The following is a 21,412-nucleotide window of genomic DNA, read 5'->3' on the forward strand; positions in this document are numbered from 1 at the left end:
CTGAGATATTTCCATTATAATTTGAGCACAAAACATATATAAAACAAATAATAACGAAATATTGTGTCCTGAAAAGGGGTGAAATCTTGAATGAACACAGTTTTGAAATGTGATAAGACCTAATAATTTTACATCTTTCAAATCAACATTTTGAAAATTAGACAAACGTCCACACTATAAAAGTATATTAATTTGTGATGCTACGCGTCAGAAATGCGGCCAGTCGAGTAATTTCAAATCATATTTCAAGAACATAATTGCAACATATTTGGCGTCCCCTGTCAAAGTGAACAATGTGTCTGCTCACAGTATCCAACAGACGAGGCAGCGTAATTACAAAAGCTTGTTTCCTTTTCTTAATTCGTCCGGAATTCAGTTTAGTGTCGCAGGAATCTTCTGTCTACAATGTGCAATTACATGTATGCAATGAAACACGTGTAACATATTTCATTATTGCGGCATCAAAGTGGCTAAAAGGGAAGTGTTGGATGGTTCTCCATGTCTTAAACTCCTTGAAACAGATGATTTTTAATTGATTATCCTTCTTTATACCCTGTGAAAAAAACCTACGTCGTAAAAATAACACTTAAACAGTAAAAAATCCTTCAAAGATTAAGAAAATTATATTAGAATTATTTTTTTTTAAATTATCATTTGTGAGGTCATATACGGGCAGCTGCCCCTCATTTTATTTAATATAAATGTGATATGTTTTCAATGGTTCGTATTGACTCTTTTTTTGTCTTTCAGGAGCAGGAGTGAATGGATTTGTCTATTGATATACTGAAGTCACAATGAACACTATTTTCAATTTTCTGAGAAAATGACATATCATTATTTATTGATATGTGGCAAAGCTGCTCGCACATTACGTCTCAAATACAAAAATATAATTGCAATAACTTTATTTCATTATTTGATGGGTTTTCCTTTTCCAATATTTTGCCATTGATTTTTCCTGCTATATCTTTTTTTAGTCGGGGTTGAATTTCCCCAATGAAATGCACAGCCGCGTTATGGTGAGAATAACAAATTATAGGTTAGTATAGATTCCGGTAAACAAAAAGAATATATATTTATAAAGCAAAGAGCCAAATTGCGCAAACAGTTTTTCCTAAGCCGACCGTCTTGGAAAATCACTGTCGACGTAGTATAACTTTTCGAAATGTCTTTCTGAAATCACTTCGAGATTTTATGTAAACAAATATGTTCACAAGAGAGTTAGTCGCTGCCATCGAATAAACTCCTTTGAAAACAAACTCACTGAGTTGTTCCCTCGAACCTGACGCATACGTCAACGTAATAGTTAACGGAAGCCACGCTACAAGAAAGCAACCGGTGATGATCAAAGGTGTACGCAACGTGCGCAGATGTTGAATGATTTCGTTGCGCTTCGCGCGTACTCTCTGTCTAGCATTGATATGTTGATTATGTCTCTGAACGTTAATGGAAGGTGCTGCCGTACCCTCTCCTGTCTCAGAACCTTGGATGTTAGGATTTCCTACGATGGCCTCAGGTTGAATGCCTACATCGTTATGTTCGATGCGTACCGCAAGCATGGCAACATTTTGCTGTGCTGCAATTTCCCGAATGTGGCGCCTTGTTATTCGTAAAATATCAGCATACATGACCAAAAGAAGGATTGCATATAACCATATGAAAGCAAAACAACTTATCGTGTAAAGAAAAAAATTAGGATCTGAAAAGTCTATCTGGTATAGACCTATTTCGTCTCGAAACCTTATTATGTCAAATGATTCCTCTGAAATACAAACACACAGTAGCTCCATACCAACAATCGAGATAGTGCCTAAAATAACAGACACGACGGCTCGATTTTTAGTGACAAGACTGCTGTATGCGTACGGTCTGGTCACCTGAAGGTAACGATCGGCATTTAGCAAAAATATACAGTATGCACTAACAGGTGGAGCACAAGTTCCAATAAATCCCGCCACTTTGCAGAAAACAACCGCTTGAGTGCTAGATATCCACTTATAATCATAGGCAAAGATCACGCCACCAAGGAACATACTGGCAGTCATGAGGTCAGCTAGAGAGAGGGCGCTGTAGATGATCCGGGTCGCTTCTCCAAGGGTTTCCTCTGGTATTCGAGGGATAACAACCAAGTTGAGGATGTTGCCAACGATGCCAGTGACGGCCACGATTGCGAGGATAGAGCCTCGTATTATTCTGTGAATGGTTCCTCCAGTATTGGCATCATCTGCCGTTTGATGGGAAGGGGTTGTCGTCCATAAATCCATGCCGACCTCCCTTTTAACAATAATAGATCCTGCAATATAAGCATTGATGAATCACACATCATTATTTTACATTGTACAGTGACTAACATCAAATGTGCGAGGGTGTAGTCTTTTTGTGCATTGGGTGCACGTGCACCTTTAGTCGATTCAGGGGAGTTCCGACACTGCACTGACAAGCAAAACGAAATTTGTACCCTTTCTTTTGCTGTCAGCAACTGATTTTCCAAACATTATTTCCCCCTCCCCAAGATGTGCACCCCCATACCACTTTAGTTCCACCTCCCCAGGATGTGCACCCCAATACCACTTTAGTTCCACCTCCCCAAGATTTGCACCCCATACCACTTTTAGTTCCACCTCCCCAAGATGTGCACCCCATACCACTTTTAGTTCCACCTCCCCAAGATGTGCACCCCATACCACTTTTAGTTCCACCTCCCCAGGATGTGCACCCCATACCAATTTAGTTCCACCTCCCCAGGATGTGCACCCCATACCACTTTAGTTCCACCTCCCCAAGATGTGCACCCCCGTACCACTTTAGTTTCACCCCCAGGATTTGATTTTGATTTATTTTATATAAAAAAAAACCTCGATCAGCCAAAAGGCCTTTTTAGAGGGGCAGTGCAATATACAAACAATAAAAAGAATGACAAAGTAAAATGAGTGAAACAAAAACATATAAAACCAAAGAGGGAGGATGAAACAAAACAGAAACAAAATCAAAACATAAATACATAAACACAATAGAAGCAAGAATAAAACAAAAAGTTTGGTAAAAAAAAATGATAATCAAGATTTCAGGACTTTTTCAATTTCAGATTCAAATAAACTTAAATAAATTCAAATAAAATATTTTGGTAAATTCCAAATACGCTCTGCAAATGAATTAAAATCAGGTATGGCATGATATAGACAGCTATTTCGTGCAAAGTCTGTTTTGTGTGTTTTTTTAGTTTATCATATTGTTTGAGTGTGGGTAGAATGTTGCATAGGACTAATCCTATTACATATGTTGTTTAAAAATAGACGAAAAAATATTTTAATATCAGGACAGTTGTCAATGAAAGGAACTTTTTAGAGTGTGTGGAATCAATATTATTTCTTGGTATATGTATCGACAAAAACCTTACATGGAAGAAACAGGTTGACATTGTATGCAATGTGCTAAGCAAAAAAATGGAATACTTTATAGAATGAGGAATTATGTAACAAAAATAATCTTAGTTATGTTATACTCATTTATTTTACCACATATAACGTATGGTCTGGAAGTTTGGGGTGGGACGTGCAAAACAACCCTGAACCCTATATTATTACTTCAAAAAAGAACAGCTAGAATAATGACGTTCAACCATCATAATTATCACTCTGCTCCTTTATTTTATGATCTAAATATTTTCAAAATTTTCAAACAATACCAATATTCGATAGGAGTATTTATGCACAATTTAATTAATAATCGTTTGACGCATAGTTGTATTTATTATTTTTCATTTATAGACCACCCTTACAATACAAGAAATAAAGAAAAGTGAAATGTTAATCTTGACAAAAATAATACGAATTTGGGAAAACAATCAATTTCATTTTCTAGTCCTACTTAATGGAATCATCTGCCAAGTAATATTAGAAACACCCCAAGTCGCAAGATTTTTATCAAATCGTTAAAGGTCAAGTCCACCACAGCAAAATGTTGGTTTAAATCAATAGAGAAAAATCAGACAAGCACAATGCTGAAAATTTCATCAAAATCAGATGTGAAAGGGCGCTATTTCCACTCTTTCTTGAAAGTTACGACTTCATGAAGCTCTGGAAAAATCTCTCTACATCGACAAAATCAAAGGATTATTTGGAATATAAATTACTTGGATTTAAACAATATAGACAAAGGCAGCAGGGATCTGTTGTTTGGACGAAAATTGGACTGGATTCTGTCAGATTTTGGATATAGTTTATGATACGTCTTTGCATTTTTGAAAATGGCGGTTTATAACACGGAAGCCAATGGCAGGCAATCATACGCAGCGGCAACAGGGATCAAAGACAAACACATCATTACTGGTAAGCCAGTTTTCTTTAAACATCGGGATGTACCCCATGTTATGGAAAAGGATTTGGAAATTCAAGAAGTATACAAGGCCCTACTAAAATCTGTGCCTACATCTCATATCATGGGCATACAGAAAGTTGGTGGGTTATGGAGGCTATACATTACACATCAGGACTATAGAATTGCACTGATAGCAAGTGGTTTGAACATTCGTAATGCATGCATAGCAGTATATGATTCTAACCCATTTCTAGCGGGTGGATATGAGAACCTTCTTAGACTAACTGTGAAAGACATTCCTTTGTCTGTAGACAACTCAGTGATTGTAGATGAACTTGAGAAACGAAAATACAAGGTGTCGGGCAAGGTTACGTTCCCAAAGTTGAGGGTAGATGGCCAACTAACAAACTGCCTAACGGGCGACAGAGTCATCTATATAGAAAAACCAGCAGAACCTGTTCCGAGAATCTTGTCTTTCGGAAATTTTCGTGGAAAGGTCTTTCATGCAAACCAAGTCATCAAAGATCAAATCATATGTTCAAACTGCCTTAATAAGGGACATCATCGTTCAACATGCACAAACCAGATTGTATGTCGGATGTGCAAGAGGGAAGGGCACTTACAACGAGATTGTCCGAACCCCGGATTAACAAGCGAAGAAGGCCGAGAGGAGCCGATCGATAAGCAGGGAACCTTAGATACTAGGGAGCGAAGTCAGAACGACAAAAGGGAGCCGATGCGAACCGTCGTCAAGACAACCAGCCACATAGCTGACAACCAGACTGGAGTTGAGCTGCCGAAACGGACCGCTACCAAGACAACGAGACGAACAGCTGACAACCAAGGGGCTACCGAATTACAGACCCTTTCACAAGATGAAACGTCGGGCAACACACAGTCAAAGATTACCCAATTCATTCGTAGCGAGCGTCTTAAACAAGCAGACCGGGATCGAGGTCACACGGAAACCAGCGCTGACGAATCGAGTGATGGTTATAGTCTAGAAATCGAGACGGATGATTGTCCAGAATCGGAAGTATCGATAGAGTCACCCGAGTTGCCGAAGACCAGATCTCAACTCGCAGCGAAGAAACCAGCTAAGAAAAGAAAACTAAAGGAGAAGAAATCAAAGAAAAAGTGAGGAAAAATCTTATTGGTGTCTCACCGTGATTTTCTTACATCATGTCAACGTGTCATCTTTTAAGCGTTAATGTGAGAGGATTGCGCAATAAAACCAAGCGCAACATCTTCTTCAAATGGTGTCAAAACCAAAAAGCTGACCTCATTTTAGCCCAAGAAACGTATTGGTCGACGGAGATCGAACCATTGATTAATAGTGAATGGAAAGGCAAAGTTTTTTATTCGCATGGAAGCAATCGTGCAAGAGGTGTCGCAGTTATAGCAAAGGAAAATATAAAAATCAACATTACTAGAGACACTAGCTGTGTAGATAACACTGGAAGACTATTAGTGATAAGATTCACGAAGAACTCTGTTAATTATTGTCTGATTAATTTGTACGCCCCAACGGAGAAAAAGAACAAAGATTCATTTTTTAGGAAACTACGAAAAACAATAGATCATATCCAAAAAGAAGACAAAGATTGTTATCTAATTATTGGAGGCGACTGGAATTCTGTATTAGACCCAGTTAAAGATACAAAAGGGTCAAGAAGTTTTTACTATAAAACTCCACACAATCTTAAAATTTTGCTGAAAAATAAAGGGTTCGTAGATGTCTGGAGAAAATTTAACAAAGATGTAAAACAATTCACTTGGAGAAATATGAACATGGATATTGCATCCAGATTAGACTATTGGATAATAAGTAAGGACATGTTGGGGAAAGTTGTCTCTACAGACATTAGACCCGTCGTTAAGGGAGATCATAATGCAATTTCTTTGAAATTAAGATTGAGTGATATAATTAAAGGTCCAGGATATTGGAAACTAAATACTTCCTACCTTAGTGACAATAACTTTAAGACGGGAATTAGAAATGTTATATCAAAATGTCTCAGTGATAATGAAAATACCTCTATGATGAAACTAGAGATTCTGAAGATTAAATGTAGAGAATTTGCTCAGAAATTTAGCAAACGTAAAAGGAAAACAAAACGTGAAAAAGAACTTTTGGAAATTGAGTTAGCCAAATATGAATATGATTTAGACAATAGAAATAATGATATATCAAAAGAAAAATACCTTCAAGTTAAAGAAAAGTTAGAGAAGTTATACATAAATGAGTGTAAAGGGGCCGCAGTAAGGTCACGGATCAGATGGACGGAAGAAGGGGAAAAAAACACAAACTATTTTTTATCCCTTGAGAAAAAAATGGGGAAAATAAGCTTATTACTCAACTAAGAGTGAATGGGAAGAGACATGTAGTTACTAAGCAACAACATGTCTTAAGAGAAGTTAAACTGTATTATGAAGATCTGTATGAGAGAAATCATATTAATCTAGATCATATGAATGAATATGTGTTGTCACAAGATGTGAAAAGGCTTAGTCAAGATGAAAGAAATAAATGTGAAGGCTTAATGAATATGGCAGAATGCAAAAAGGCTGTTTTCTCTATGAAGAGGAATAAGGCGCCAGGTATGGACGGCCTGCCCATTGAATTTTATCAAGTTTTCTGGGACGAAATAGGCGAGTTGTTAATTAATGCATTCAATTAATTTTTCAGTAATGGACAGATGTCGCCTTCACAACGAAAAGGTCTCATAACTTTGATTTATAAAAAAGGAAACAGTGACGATTTAAAGAACTGGAGACCAGTAACACTACTCAATTGTGACTATAAAATAATTGCAACAGTTCTAGCATTAAGATTACAAAAGATTTTAACAAGTATTATTATGGAAACACAAGTAGGGTATATTAAAGGACGATTAGGAGGTTTTAATGTAAGAATTGTTAAAGATATGATAGATTACATGCATGAAAAAAATGTTGAAGGTGCGGTCATGATGGTTGATTTCACCAAAGCATTTGATTGTATCGATATATCTTTTATAATGAAATGCTTAGACAAGTTGAATTTTGGCAATGAATTTCGCAATTGGATCTGTGTCCTTTACAATCAAATAGTAAGTTCAGTAATTGTAAATGGCAGGATAACAGAAGAGTTTCAAGTGCAAAGAGGAATACGGCAAGGCTGTCCTCTTTCGGCACTCCTGTTTGTGATTGCAGCTGAATTCTTTGCAAACAAAATACGCAAAAACGATACTATATGAGGTGTTTGTTTTGATGAAACCAATGGTCACTTTGAGTTAAAGGTATTACAGTATGCAGATGATACTACCTTTTTTGTTGGAGATGATAGCTCATTAGAAATTATTTTAACTGAATTGGAAGATTTTGGTAGTGTAGCCGGTCCTAAAATTAACAAAGAAAAAACTGCACTCTTATGGATAGGTAAGGAAAAGAATCGATGGGTAATGCCTAGGTCACATAGCCCGGCCGATGAGGTTCCGATGAGCCAGCGATGCGATTTTAGCCGGACACCGGCCGGACTCCCGTGGTCACCGGCCGGCGTTTGGGGCTAAAAACCGCATCGGTGGCAGCTCGGCGAAATTTAACTTCGGAGTTAAAAATTCGACGGGCTCTCACCGAGCTCCCTCATCGCAGCCCCATCCTTACCACATCGGAATACGCATCGGCCGGTGTACGACCGAGTATCGGCCGGTGTCCCGTGCCAGTTTATGTTTATTGCCATATTTATTGTGTATGTGGTAACATCCAAGGTATGAAAACTAAAGTTCTGTCGTTGTCTTTATTGTTTTTATCTTTTTAACATCTTAGAGCAATAAACTGAGAACTCAAAAGGTAAAACAAAGTTAAAGGGGAAGTTCACCCTGAAGAAAACTTTGTTGCAAAAATAGCAGAAAAAATAGTAAAAAATATTGGTGAAGGTTTGAGGAAAATCCGTTAAAGAGTAAGAAAGTTATTAGAGTTCAAAGTTTTGGATTTGTGACGTCATAAACGAGCAGCTGCCCCATGTGTTATGTAATATAAAATGCATGAATTTCAAATTTTGAATGGTTCCTGATGACTTAATTTTGTTTTCTATTCATGATCGGGTGTGAAATAATTTGTCCATTGATATACAAAAGGTACAGTGAAAACCATTTTCAATTTTCTGAGAAAATGACATTTTATTGATTTTTTACCATTCGCTATGTAGGAATGCTGCTCGCATATGACGTCACAAATCAAATAATTGAAATTCTAATAACTTTTTAATTATTTGATGAATTTTTCTCAAACCTTCGGCAATATTTTTTATTATTTTTTCTGCTATTTTTACAATAAAGTTTTCGTCAGGGTGAACTTCCCCTTTAATTTAGAAGGAAAGAAAATGTCATTTAGAAGGTTTTATAGAACACACCATAAAAATTGGTTAATTTTAACAAAGTTGCATAGATCAAAAGTTAAACAGTACTCAAGTAAAAATTAATATTTCGTAAGACTTTATCTGATATGTAAACAATGGAGATCCTTCCTCATTATGAAAAAACACATACTTTTTAAAAGGTGAAAACATATTAATGGGCAATCATTTGAAGCCTATTACAAAATTACAAAGCTAATCATATTGGTTGATACAAGTGTTTTTCTTTATGAAAGGTTAGTTTTTAAAGGTGAAAGAAAAGATACAATGACGATTATTCTTTGATTAAAAATAATTCAATCACAATGAATGTGTTGCTGTTGTATTATTTACACACATCTCATCTTATTCATACTGGTGTATTTTAATATTGATTTATTCTTTCAAACAGGTTTGATTTCATTTGGCATTTATTACTAGTGTTCAAATTAAAAAGAGCAAAGGCAATGTTTTAAGATTACCCAATAACAGATTTATTTGCAAACAACATACTGAATAATGGAAAGTATAACACATCAAAAATGCGTTAAGTCCTGAGAAGAATAATGGAATGTCTGTGGCTGCATCCGGTATACTGTAACAATATTAGACACAAGTTACTGCTGGTTTATTGCCACATCTTGCCATGGCACACTCCCGGCAGGACTGCAAAAGTAATTCTTGAGGTATGCGCGCAGTTCTTTGCCTGGTCGGGTCAATCTTGGCCCGTGCCCTGCTGCTTGCACATCTTCGAGCACGGCTTGGTCTCGCCATGCACCCGCGATGATCTGACCCTGCTCATCTCCCGGTCGAGGTCAGCATTCTGAAGGTTGGGGTAACGAGTCCTCATGAGGTTGTGAAGGGTCATGCAGGCCTTGACGATCTTGGTAACTTTCGACGGTCTCAATCCCAGGGTTGTTAGCAGACATCTGAAGCGATTGGCGAATATACCAAACGCGTTTTCAACCACACGGCGTGCCCTGGAACACCGGTAGTTGTAGATCCGCTCGTCCCGTTTCAGGTGCCGATGAGGGTAAGGCTTCATCATGTATGGCCGTAGGGGGAAGGCGTCGTCTCCGACCATGTAGTAGGGTGTGTCCTGGTCGTCATTTGGTAGGGGATCCGGCTGGGGTAGTCCGATCGTTCCCTCACGCAGACCTGGCTCCAGTCGCGACCGGTTAAAGATGCCGGCGTCGGAATACGACCCTGGTGACCCCACATCCGCCCAGATGAACTTGTAGTCAGAGTTTACCACTGCAAGCATGACGATGGAAAAGAAGCCTTTGTAGTTGTAGTAAAGTGAGCCGCTCTTGGGGGGCTTCTTGATGGCGACATGTTTCCCATCGATCGCGCCACAACAGTGGGGAAAGTTCCATCTGTCTCCGAATCCCTCGGCTACCGGGCGCCACTCATCTTCTGTCTGGGGAGTGGCCCACATCTCGTCCTCGTATTCGTCGTAGATGGCCTGACAGACCTCGGGGACGAACAGAGAGATGGTGTTGTGTGGGACACGAAACGCGAACGCCAGATCATGATAGCTGCTTCCGGTCGCCAAGAACCTCAAGGTGATCGCCAGCTTCAGCCCAGGATCCAAGGGGGGTTCGATGCCTGCAACAGAAGAGGGTGAAATATGAATAAAATCAAACTAGAATAAATATGGATGGAAGACATTTCAGCACAATTTGACAGTAGGTTCATAAAGTGTAAACTTACGTTGTGGTCTTGGCAATGCGGGGGCCAACTCGGTCAAGCAACTCATAGAACATCTGTGGCACCATGCGGAGGTAGGATTTGAAGTCGGCAGCGTGCTCGGCCTCGAGTTCCCTCATGAGCGTCTCATACTGGCCGAAACGAGGTCTGCGTAGGATCCACTCGCGCACCCACCAACGTCTTATTCTTCTGCCGGCCCTCTGTCGCTCCCTCTCGGCTTCTTCGAGCAGTGCTGCCAGGACCAAGTTGTACTGGAACCTCGCCTGAGCTAGCTCGTGTTCTAACAACGCCATTCGTAGTCTTCTCGGTGCAGCCATAGTGATGAACTGACCATTCCAGGTAGGGTGGACATATATATACAGGTATGGAATAGCTGACCATCGGCCCCCCAAGTCCGAGGTACACCGGCCGAACATCGGCCGGGCAGTGTTCGAAGCCCGTTAACAACCCGGCCGGTGATCGCACGGTGTCCTTTAACCTGCTCGGGTACCGGCCGTATACCCCCCGATGTCCGGCCGACCATCGGCCGGACATCGGCCGGTAGTTGCTGCCACATCGGCCGAAAAAAATCTCCACTTTTGAGACAGACTCCGGACGGTCATCGGCCGGTGTTTGGTCGGTCGCCTGTAGATTTCCGGACGGAGCCCGGTCACGTCACCGAGCTATGCCACCGATGAGGGGAGCTCGGCGACACCTCAAAAATCCACCGAGCTCCACCGATGCCGGACACCGGCCGGGCTATGTGACCTTGACCTGACATGGGCAGAAAACCCGGTAAAATATTTGGGCTTTTTTATCTCTAATAATGAGCAAATTGCTAACAGTGCAGATTGGGAAAATAAGTTAGAGAAAATGCAACGTCTTCTAGATAATTGGCGTAAAAGAAACTTGACATTATACGGTAGAGTGACGATTGTGAAATGCCTGGCACTCAGCCAAGTAGTCCATTTGCTTATGTTTAATTCTTTTCCATCAATACTTATTAAGAAACTAAATAGAATGTTTTTCAAATTTCTTTGGAACTCACGAATGGAAAAGGTTAGAAGATGTGATGTTATCAAAGATTACTCACAAGGTGGTTTGAAAATGGTTGATGTAGAAAAGAAAGTAGTCAGTTTCAGATTAAGGTGGTTAGGAAGGTTAACAAATGAGGTAAATTCTATGTGGAAAACACTTGGAAATTATTGGTTTGAGCGTTTTGGAACTCTTAATCTAATCTTGAATAGCGACCTTCTGGTTCATAACGTTATCCCATTGTTTGATAAGAAAATACCTCCATTTTATGTTGAAATAATTCGTGCTTGGAGTCTGATTGATAAAGAAATATTATTCAGAAAAGAACATAAGGTTGAAAATATTTTATGGTTCAATCATTATATTGTTTTTAATAAATCACCACTATTTTTCAAGGAATGGTACAATAGCGGAATAATATACTTGGAAGACATTTTGAATGTTGATGGAGGCTTTAAAGATGTATCCGAAATTTCATCAATGTTGAAATTTAAGAATAGTAAAAGAGCTGTCATTTTTTATTATTCAAAATTGAGGCAAGCTATCCAAAAAATTTGGCTCTCAAAATCTTTTATTAAGAACCTACAAAAAATCTGTGAATCTTGATATACCCAGATTAAAAATAGGTAACTCAGTAAAATGTCTGGACCATGTACCTTCAAGATACTTTTACAATTATATTATACGTCTTGAAGGGTCAAATTCACGTTGTTGTTTCTTTTGGGAAAATATTTCGAAAATGAGTATAGGCTGGAATATTTGTTTCGAGAGAAACTTGTTAACAGTAAAAGAAAACAAACTTAGATCATTTAATTTCAAAATACTGTATAATATATTGCCTGTGAAAAGAAATTTATGTAAATGGCGCATAAGCGAAGATGCTTATTGTAATAGTTGCCATGTAGAAGAAGACATAACACACGCTTTGATTACTTGTAAATTGAATCAAAATTTTTGGTCTTATATAATTTGGTTGATCAAAAAAGTCTTCAATAAACACGTTGTTATCGATGTCGATCTTTTGATAAACAATAACGAGCACAAAGAATCAGATGATATCATTAATATAGCCTTTTGGACTGTATATAAATCAATTTTGTTACGTAATTACAGGAAAGTAGACAATAGACCATCAAATCTAACGTTTTTATTTAAATCAGAATTGCGGAGAAGGCTAGAAATGAACAAAAACTGTACTGGTAAATCTCTGTATCGTCTTCCGTATGTATTATTTGATTATGTTTAATGTATTTTGATGTATTTATGTGAAATGTATATACAGATGATTAAATAAATGCTATTGAAAGAAAAAAAAAGATGTAAAATAACAAAGTTATAACAAATTTTCGCTTATTTTTAACAAAATAGTTATATGAACGAGCCAGTTACATCCAAATGAGAGAGTCGATGATGTTCCTCACTCACTATTTCTTTTGTTTTTTATTGTTTGAATTATACAATATTTCAATTTTTACGAATTTGACGATTAGGACCTCCTTGCCTGAAGCACAAAATGTTAAAATAATGGAATTCCACGTGTTCAGGGAGGAATGAAACTTCATTTCACATGACAATGATGAGAAAATAAAAATATTTCATATTTCATATAATAAAATACAAAAGAAATAGTGAGTGAGTGATGTCATCAGTTCCTCATTTGCATACCGACCGAGATGTGAATATAACTGTTTTGTGAAATGAAGCAAAACTTTAAAATGCCATAACTTTCTTATTTTACATCCGATTTTGATGAAATTTTTAGTGTTATGCTTGTTGATTTTTTCTCATTCAAATCAAGTTTTTGTTGGGGTGGACTTGTCCTTTAAATCAATGGTACTCTAATATTATGATTAAATTGTATGGTAAAATACTGCCTGAAAACAATTCTATTTAAAGATTTTGTAAATGATTAAAACATTTTTTTCTTGTAAATAGTGTAAATATGTTTGACTAAAAAATGATCGAAATTCTCTGCAACAGTAATGAGTAGAATTAGTACTAAATTTGATGTACAATATTGAGATTTAGTTAAAAATATTGTTTAAACTGTGATAAAGACATCATTTGGGGCTAACCTTGATTAGCATATAGCTATTATGTTAGCTCCAATTACCAAATGTTTTGTTTGTATGTAATGTACTATTACTTGTACCTGAAAGTGATATTTGGTAATAAATAAATTCAGTTCAATATAAAATGCGGTAAAAACTCATTGAGTGACATAAATATTAATACAAGTACTTGTTTGTTCATCTAATGACGATTGGTTCACCATTCAATTTGGTGTGTAATGCTGATGTGCTGAACGAGGAATCAATTATTAGCACAGTTCGAAGGGCCCTATTCTGCATTACAATGAAACGATTAATTTGGGTTTCCCTGCATTTCTCCAAATATATGAACAATAATCAAAGTTGGGTAGAATAAGACATTTATACAATGACTTGCAGTATCTTGAGATATATATGATCTCACGCGTTTGAAACAGTACAGACTTGAAGTAGTTTTGCTTTCATCTTATCAATTTGATCATTCCACGTCATATATTCATTTAGTACCACACCAAGATATTTATATTTGTTCATACGATTTATAGGAAAATTATTTATTTTTATATGAACATTGGCAACCTGACGTTTGTGTTTTGACGAAATGCTCATGTTCACACTTGCTTGTATTGAATAATAGCTCATTGCAACGGAGCCATTGGTAATAATATTCAAATCTTCATTCATTTTACGTTCAAGTTCAACTGGGTCATTGCAAGCAAAATAAAGGCATGTATCATCGGCATATAGTGATAATGTACTGTGCCGAACAACTTTGGTTATATCACTCAAACTGATTAAAAAATCGGACCAAGGATACTTCCTTGGGGTACTCCGCAAATTATCGAATGGGACTCAAAATAATTTCCATTGATAACAGGTACCTGCTTACGCATATGAAGATGGTCTTTTACCCAGGTCAAACTTTGATTATCAAAACCATTATAAAGGCAGTTTATCGATGATGACGTCACGGGGAACCATATCGAACGCTTTCTTCAAATCTAGGGTAACCGTTGCGATCACAAGGCCTTTATCTAAGCTAGCTCGAACATTTTCGGTAATCGTTAGGAGTGCAAAGGAGTTAGAGAACCTTGGACGAATCTGTAAATAAGTAATTTTCTTTAAAACATTTATAAATTTGTCTGAATACTAAAGTTTTTTTAAGAACTTTTGATAAAACAGGGAGAATAGCGATCGGTCTATAGTTCAGAGGATCCTTAACATTACCACCTTTAAAGATAGGAGTCACACTGGCTTATTTCCATTCGTCTGGAATCTTACCCTCAGAAAGATATAAGTTCATTATGTTCATCTCCTGATGTATTTGTCCCGGTTTGAATACTCCTGGTAGTCAAAGGCCTTCAGATTGAAGGAGTTCTTAACAGTAAAAACTACCTTCCGTCATTTTTTTACATCTTGTTTCTGTTTTGTTTTATGGGACCTAATGTAGTCTGCTTTATCATTTTGTTCGTGTTACACTTTCAACTTTTATGGGTATGTACGTTTATTTATACTACACTCTAAAAACAAATCAGTCAAAAACGACTAGTTAATAGGGTCAACTTGGTGCAACTGTTATTCTAGTCATATTTGACTATTTTCTAGTCATATTGTACTAGAAAAGACTTATTTTTTACTAGAATATATATGTCAGAAATGTGAATATCAGTGATTGCCATATCAGTTGCTCCCAGCTGACTACTGGTCTAGTCAATTTGACTGATTTGTTTTAAAAGTGTATATTTAACCTCGCAAAGCGAAATCTGTAGTATAACTTAGAAAGAGATTTAAAAAGTGGACTGTTGTCTGCCCCTTCCAATTGAAACAATCAGCTTTTATCGACAATTAATTATGATATAAACTGATAAATGATGAATTAATTCATTGGCAACAGATTCTCTCGTTATAGCAAAATAATCGTATTGGTTCTATTTGTTTTGATTTTTATTTGTAGCTGCTTGAACTTTTTAAAATTACTATTTTGTCCAGACGAAACAATATTTCCGTTAAACTTTATTATGTCGTTGGACTTACCTTGTGAAATAGTACTTTTTGGTATCAGTGTGGAGAGCACAAATAGTCGGACGTTCCAGGAGACTAACTCTCAGTTGTAATTCGTAACGTTAGGTGAGTTTCTAATGACCAAATGCGATAACTGAAATCTACATACACATTAATTGGAGTCCTGGTCAGAGTCTCGGAATTTAGATGGACTTGATCCCATTCTCAGGAAATCCCAAACTCAATGTGATAGAAAATGTGTTGGTACTGATGAAGATGATATTTTCAATTTGGTTCGGACAATGACTGACGTTTCACAAAGTTCAGCTTGGGCATGCAGCCAATCAATGGTCGTCATTGAAAATCAATCTTAGTTTCCAGTGAAAAAAAATGACTGTCGACGGTGAAACAAGGCCTCGAAGACAGGGCGAGTGTCAATCCAGATTTTTGCTCAATGATTTCGATGAAGTTTTAAAGGAGCAAAGAATTCGGTGGAGAAGGAAAGGGGGTGATTGCTATATGCTAAAATGGAATCAATATATGAAGAGTTTAGTTGCAAAAGGGGTTAGGTCCACTTTTTACCATTCCGAGAAAAACAATGTTTTTTATTATCACTTAACTGCATTACTGTTATGAGAAAGTAAATTGTCATGATGTACTACTAGTACCCTCTCATGTGAACATAAAATTGGGTATTTAAAAAGAAATCTACCCGTCTTCATTTTTTTTCTACATATAGGCCTATATTTTTTTAATTATTATTGTGGACTTAAGTCACCAACCCCTTTTGCAACTAAACTGAAATGAATCCAATATATTTTGATTTAAAAAAATGTGTTTTTTGCCACTTTTATTCATGTTTTCATGCGAATTTCAAATTTTCGTTGTTTTCATCAGAACGAGTAAAAATTTAGAGGATTTGAGACAGAAAACAATAAAATTTATAAACAATGGACCTAACCCCTTTTGACAAATGAGCTCTTCAGAATAGTTTGTTTGCAAAAGGTGTTAGGTCCACTCCAAGAAAATCATTTTTTTTTTATTCTCCCTTATTTCAATATTCTTATGCAAAACTAAATTTTCGTGATACCCTATACCATGAGAACATTAAATTGGGTATAAAAGAAATCTACTTTTCTTGATATTTTTGTAAATATTCTTTTCCAAAAAAAATTTGTATGGACCTAACCCCTTTTGCAACTAAACTGAAATGGACCTAACCCCTTTTGAAAAAAGGTGACTTTTCTTTGCCATTTTAGATCACTTTTTAATGGGAATTTCAACTTTTCTTTGGTATCATCTCATAGAGCTACTAAAAATCTGTTCATTGAGACCAAGAAAAAAATCAAATTTGATGAAAATGGACCTATCCCTTTTTGTAAGTGAGCTCTTCATATCCACAGATCTGGAGCTCATTTCATATATACTTACAACTGTGGTATCTTTGCAATGATTGCAACTACCATGGAAACCTTGATTGTGATTGGCTGCTGAGCCCTGACCATGGTTTTATAAAACGGACCCCAGGGGGTTTTCACAAAGATTCAAGTCATACTTCAATTTCTGTGAAACACCCCCGTGATGATAGTTCTTCGATAAAACCGGTGATAATGACGCTTGCATTTAATAAAATGTCAATGCTTATGTCATTTAATGCCAGCGTGAGTGAAATGAAAAAGGAAATTGGAATTTTAATTGCCACTTTCAGACTTGTCAGCAAGACACCAAGCGATTTTTTTTGTAATCGTCTTTCTTTCTCGTTTTTTAATGAAAAGTCAATTAACAATCACAAACCCATGCCTGCCTGATGAATACAGCTTCTAACAAATAAATAATCGTTCATAAATAAATTGAGATCATAAATGATTGCTAGGTAGAATATGTCATAAGATAGAATGAAAATAGTAAAAATACATTTTAAAATTGTCATTACTAGCCTTGTCGAGGGCATTTTCTGCGAGCTAGAGAGAGTGAGGGGTGAGGGAGGAGAGGGCGGTTAAGCACTTCGTTCCACTGCCCATACCTCAACCATTTATCAGAAAAGTAAAGTCTTTCAAAAATGTTAACTTTTATTGGGGGAAACTAGCAAAGCTTCTTGCTCGGTCGTTACAGTTTCTCACATTTACCACACTGTCTTGCATACTGTTCAAAATACTTACTTTTACAGGTAAATACACATTTTTTTCTCATGAAACCATGAAAGTGGAGTTATTTTTTCAATCCAATACCCTATTTTTTTTTTTACTGTGTTTTCATTTTCAAATGAGTCAGAGGAGGATTAAAAAGACAAAGCGTGTGTGTGTGTGTGGGGGGGGCACCCCCTGCATGCTCCCCCATCTAGACCAAACTCAGCATACACGCAATTTATCTAGAACAGACAACTGGGAATGGGGATGTATCCAAAAGCTTTCCGGAAGGGGGGATGTACTTTTCTTATATAAATTTATTGTCATTATAAATGTCATCATCATTGTTATTATTTCAACATATTCATCATAATTCATTATACAATGAAATCAGAGAAATCACCTTCTTCTTTTCTCGCTCACTTCGCTCGCACTCAATGCCCTATGAAATGAAAGATAGGTTGGAGGTATGTGAATTCGTATAATGTGCAAAATATGTTTACGTATAAGTCGTATATGCATACACTTAAAAAAATAACAAGTACACACACAGTTAAAGGAGAATGATACCTTTGGAACAAGATAGCTTGTGTGAAAACAGAAAAATAAAAGAAACAGATCAACGAAAGTTTGAGAAAAATCGGACAAATAATGAGAAAGTTATGAGCATTTGAATATTGCGTTCACTATTATTATGGAGATGCTCATATTGGCAATGTGACAAAGATGTGTGATGTCACTTGAGAACAACTAGTACCCCCATTACTTTAGTATATATTTCACTTAAACTGCCTCTGATATCACATCTATCGATCATTACATTATTGTGTTCTTTCTAAAGGAGGGCATGTAATACAGATTTTTAAACAATACATCATGGAAAATGAGTTTGTATCACCATAAGAAAAGCAAAAAGTGACATTTTGGGCGTATTCTATAGTCCATCAAATGGAAAGTTGTTCACATGTGACATCACACATCCTTGTCGCATTGCCAATTGGAGGATCTCCATAGCATTAGTGATTGCAATATTCAAATGCTCATAACTTTCTCATTATTTGTCCGATTTTTCTCAAACTTTCTTGGTTCTTATATTCTCTGATTTTTCTGTTTCGACACAAGCCTACGTGCTCCAAGGGTTTCCATTTCCGTACCCCCATCCCCCTAACACACACCCATCCTCATTCCCTTACACGCACGTTAGCACACACACGCATGCATGATGTATAACATTATGATTCGTTTATGACAAGACACTACCTACTATAAGAAATTATATAACATGTCTGTAAAACCATCTGGCATAATAAAACTCACGGTAAGAGTACTATACGTTTTTTGGGTTTTTTTTTTATAGTAAAATAGAATTTCAAAAGACCTTTGAAATTCTAGGGGACAAGTGTTGCCCCTTCAACCCCCATCCATACGTGCGTGCCTTTTTCTTTTGAATATGAAAGTTTACTACCAATTATGTTCACTTTATCGTTATTTTGTTATTTTTTATACTTATTTATAATAAAACTACTACTAGTAAAAATAATAATAAATCATTACTGTTATTATTGCTTTTTCGATTCAATTCACTTCTTTTATTTAATTTCCATTCAAAACACAATTCAAAGTAATATAAAGCAATACAAATCAAGTACAATTTTACAGAAGGGCATTCTTACTTCGTAAAACAGACAAAACAGTATAATATAAAGCATAAATGGAAATGAGGGGGGTCCATGTCTGGATCCCCTTGGAAATGAAGAAATTATAGTTGACTTATTCTTATATGCGAACATGCATGTATTACAGGAAAGAAAAAGAGAACAAAAGAAATCATATTTAATGCAAAAATAATTACTAAACAAATGCAAAGCTTTTCACAGAAAGAGGTCTTCGTTGTAAAGGATATGTTGCGCAAGAAAGAAGAATAAATAGAGAGGGGATGGCAAGACATAGCAGACAAGAGATCACAAGAGACAGAACTGTACAAGACAAGATAACTATTTTTTAAAAAGGAGGAAAACAAAGAATGGGAAAGGGCTGACCATGAACCAGCTCGGTCTAGTGAAATAACAAAAGATGACATAACTGGACAATATTAGATGAAAAAAAATCATTCATTATTCATCTTTCGTTTTTTGTTAAGGGGGTGGGAGCATCAAGCCCCATCCAGCCTTGTTGTTATGCAAATATCAGCATGTCGGCGATACGTTATTAAACCCTTATTTTTCATTCGACTTGTGAATATTTGGATGGAAAATTGATTTCCCGTTATAAAACAAGGGCATTATATCTTCTGATTAGTTTTGTGTAATGCGTAAAGAAGTCACAATTCGATACAGTTGACAAACAAGCAATCAATTGCCATGGTCATCAACATATGCGTTTTGTAATAATAGAACATAATATGGGGAATTGTGGAGAAGGAATATTGTAGTAGAAAGTAATTTGATATTTAATGACACTATTACGTGGCAAATAGCACTCCGAAATACTAATCTTAACTTCGTCTCAGTACAGTAAATACAATTTTCTATTGACATTGTACTTTGTTTTTTTTTTGTTCTCCTATATTTCATTTTTTTGAAGATGTTATCTCCATATGAATTACTATCGTTTTTTATATACAAATTTATGTATTTGATTTTATTCGTGTGGATGTACCAGGGGAGCGTTTCATCAATATTTTCATCCGACAAGTTGTCAGATCTGACATCTTTCCATGATTTTGATTGGCTGAGAGGCACCGTTCCTATGGTAACTGTCGGATAAAACGTCCGACAGGTCCTTTTATGAAACGCCCCCCTGATCGGGCAAGTCTATGGGATATAGAGTAATTTGTTTAAAACTTTTCCTTGTCTAATCTAGACTTGCATTAAGCATCATGAACAACGCTATTGCATTCCCTTGTTAATTAACTTGTTAAAGTGTTTTTGAAATGGGGTCATCCCAGTAGGTCCGTCATAATCATCCGTACACTGTAAAACTGCGGTGTTAAAACTGACACCAGTTGGTGTTAATAGAGGACCACACCCTGAGGTGTTAAAATTACACCCTAGAGATTAAACATAACACCAAAGAGTGTCAATGTAACAACAAAAGGTGTTGTAATAACACCTATAGGTGTAAAACTAACACCACCAATTTAACTGGTGTGGTCCTCTATGTACACCGGTTAACACCACAGTTTTTGCTGTGTAATGACGATTGGAGAAAAAAATGAATTACTGTATTGTGAAGTTCATAAGCCTATACAGTGTAAGCCAGCAATAGGCCTCAATGTAACTTGTCGAAGAGAAATCGTCACAGAGATCTGCTTACAAAAATGGTATTAAACATGACAATGACCAAACACTGAAAGGGGTACTCCGGTTTATAATAGTAAATAGAGTAAAAATCAGCGAGGAAAATGCTGAAAATTCATCAAAATATGATAACAGAAATCGAGTGAACGGATGAATTCAGCAATATTTTGTGAGAACAGACTGTCATGAATAATCATTAAGTGAGTTTATGGTGTCACGTTCACACTTTCCATTTTCTTATGTCGTTATATAAAAAAATCACTTCATAATTTTTTGTTTATATACATTATAATGTCTCCCTTGTATCAAAATAATTTGCAGGAACTAACCAGTTTTCAACTTTTTTTATTCTTTGTGGACAAAATTTGAAAAAAAAAATGTATAATATGATACACAAAATAAGCGGGGACATGACATCATCGGCTTGCTCATTGAATATTATGAAGACATGCATGTAATAACTGTTTCACTGAAATATTGAATATAATATATCATGTACACCGTAATATGGCTCTTTTA

At 36.4% G+C, this 21,412-nt stretch overlaps 2 protein-coding genes across 2 annotated transcripts; both read right to left on the minus strand.

The window, feature by feature from the left end:
• Positions 1-9,407: 9,407 nt before the first annotated feature.
• Positions 9,408-10,130, minus strand: LOC121427926 (putative nuclease HARBI1). The gene has a single exon (XM_041624503.1). It carries the CDS (start codon positions 10,128-10,130, stop codon positions 9,408-9,410), a length of 723 nt encoding a protein of 240 aa, XP_041480437.1.
• Positions 10,131-10,221: 91 nt separating this feature from the next.
• On the minus strand, positions 10,222-11,148 carry LOC121427927. Its single transcript, XM_041624504.1, has 2 exons — positions 10,406-11,148; positions 10,222-10,300 (listed from the first exon to the last, which is right to left on the minus strand). The coding sequence occupies exons 1-2, from the start codon at positions 10,816-10,818 to the stop codon at positions 10,222-10,224; spliced, it is 492 nt and encodes a 163-aa protein (XP_041480438.1). The 5' UTR covers positions 10,819-11,148.
• Positions 11,149-21,412: the final 10,264 nt, after the last annotated feature.

The sequence above is a fragment of the Lytechinus variegatus genome, chromosome 14, assembly GCF_018143015.1.
Source record: "Lytechinus variegatus isolate NC3 chromosome 14, Lvar_3.0, whole genome shotgun sequence".
In the NCBI taxonomy this organism is placed as follows: Eukaryota; Metazoa; Echinodermata; class Echinoidea; order Temnopleuroida; family Toxopneustidae; genus Lytechinus; species Lytechinus variegatus.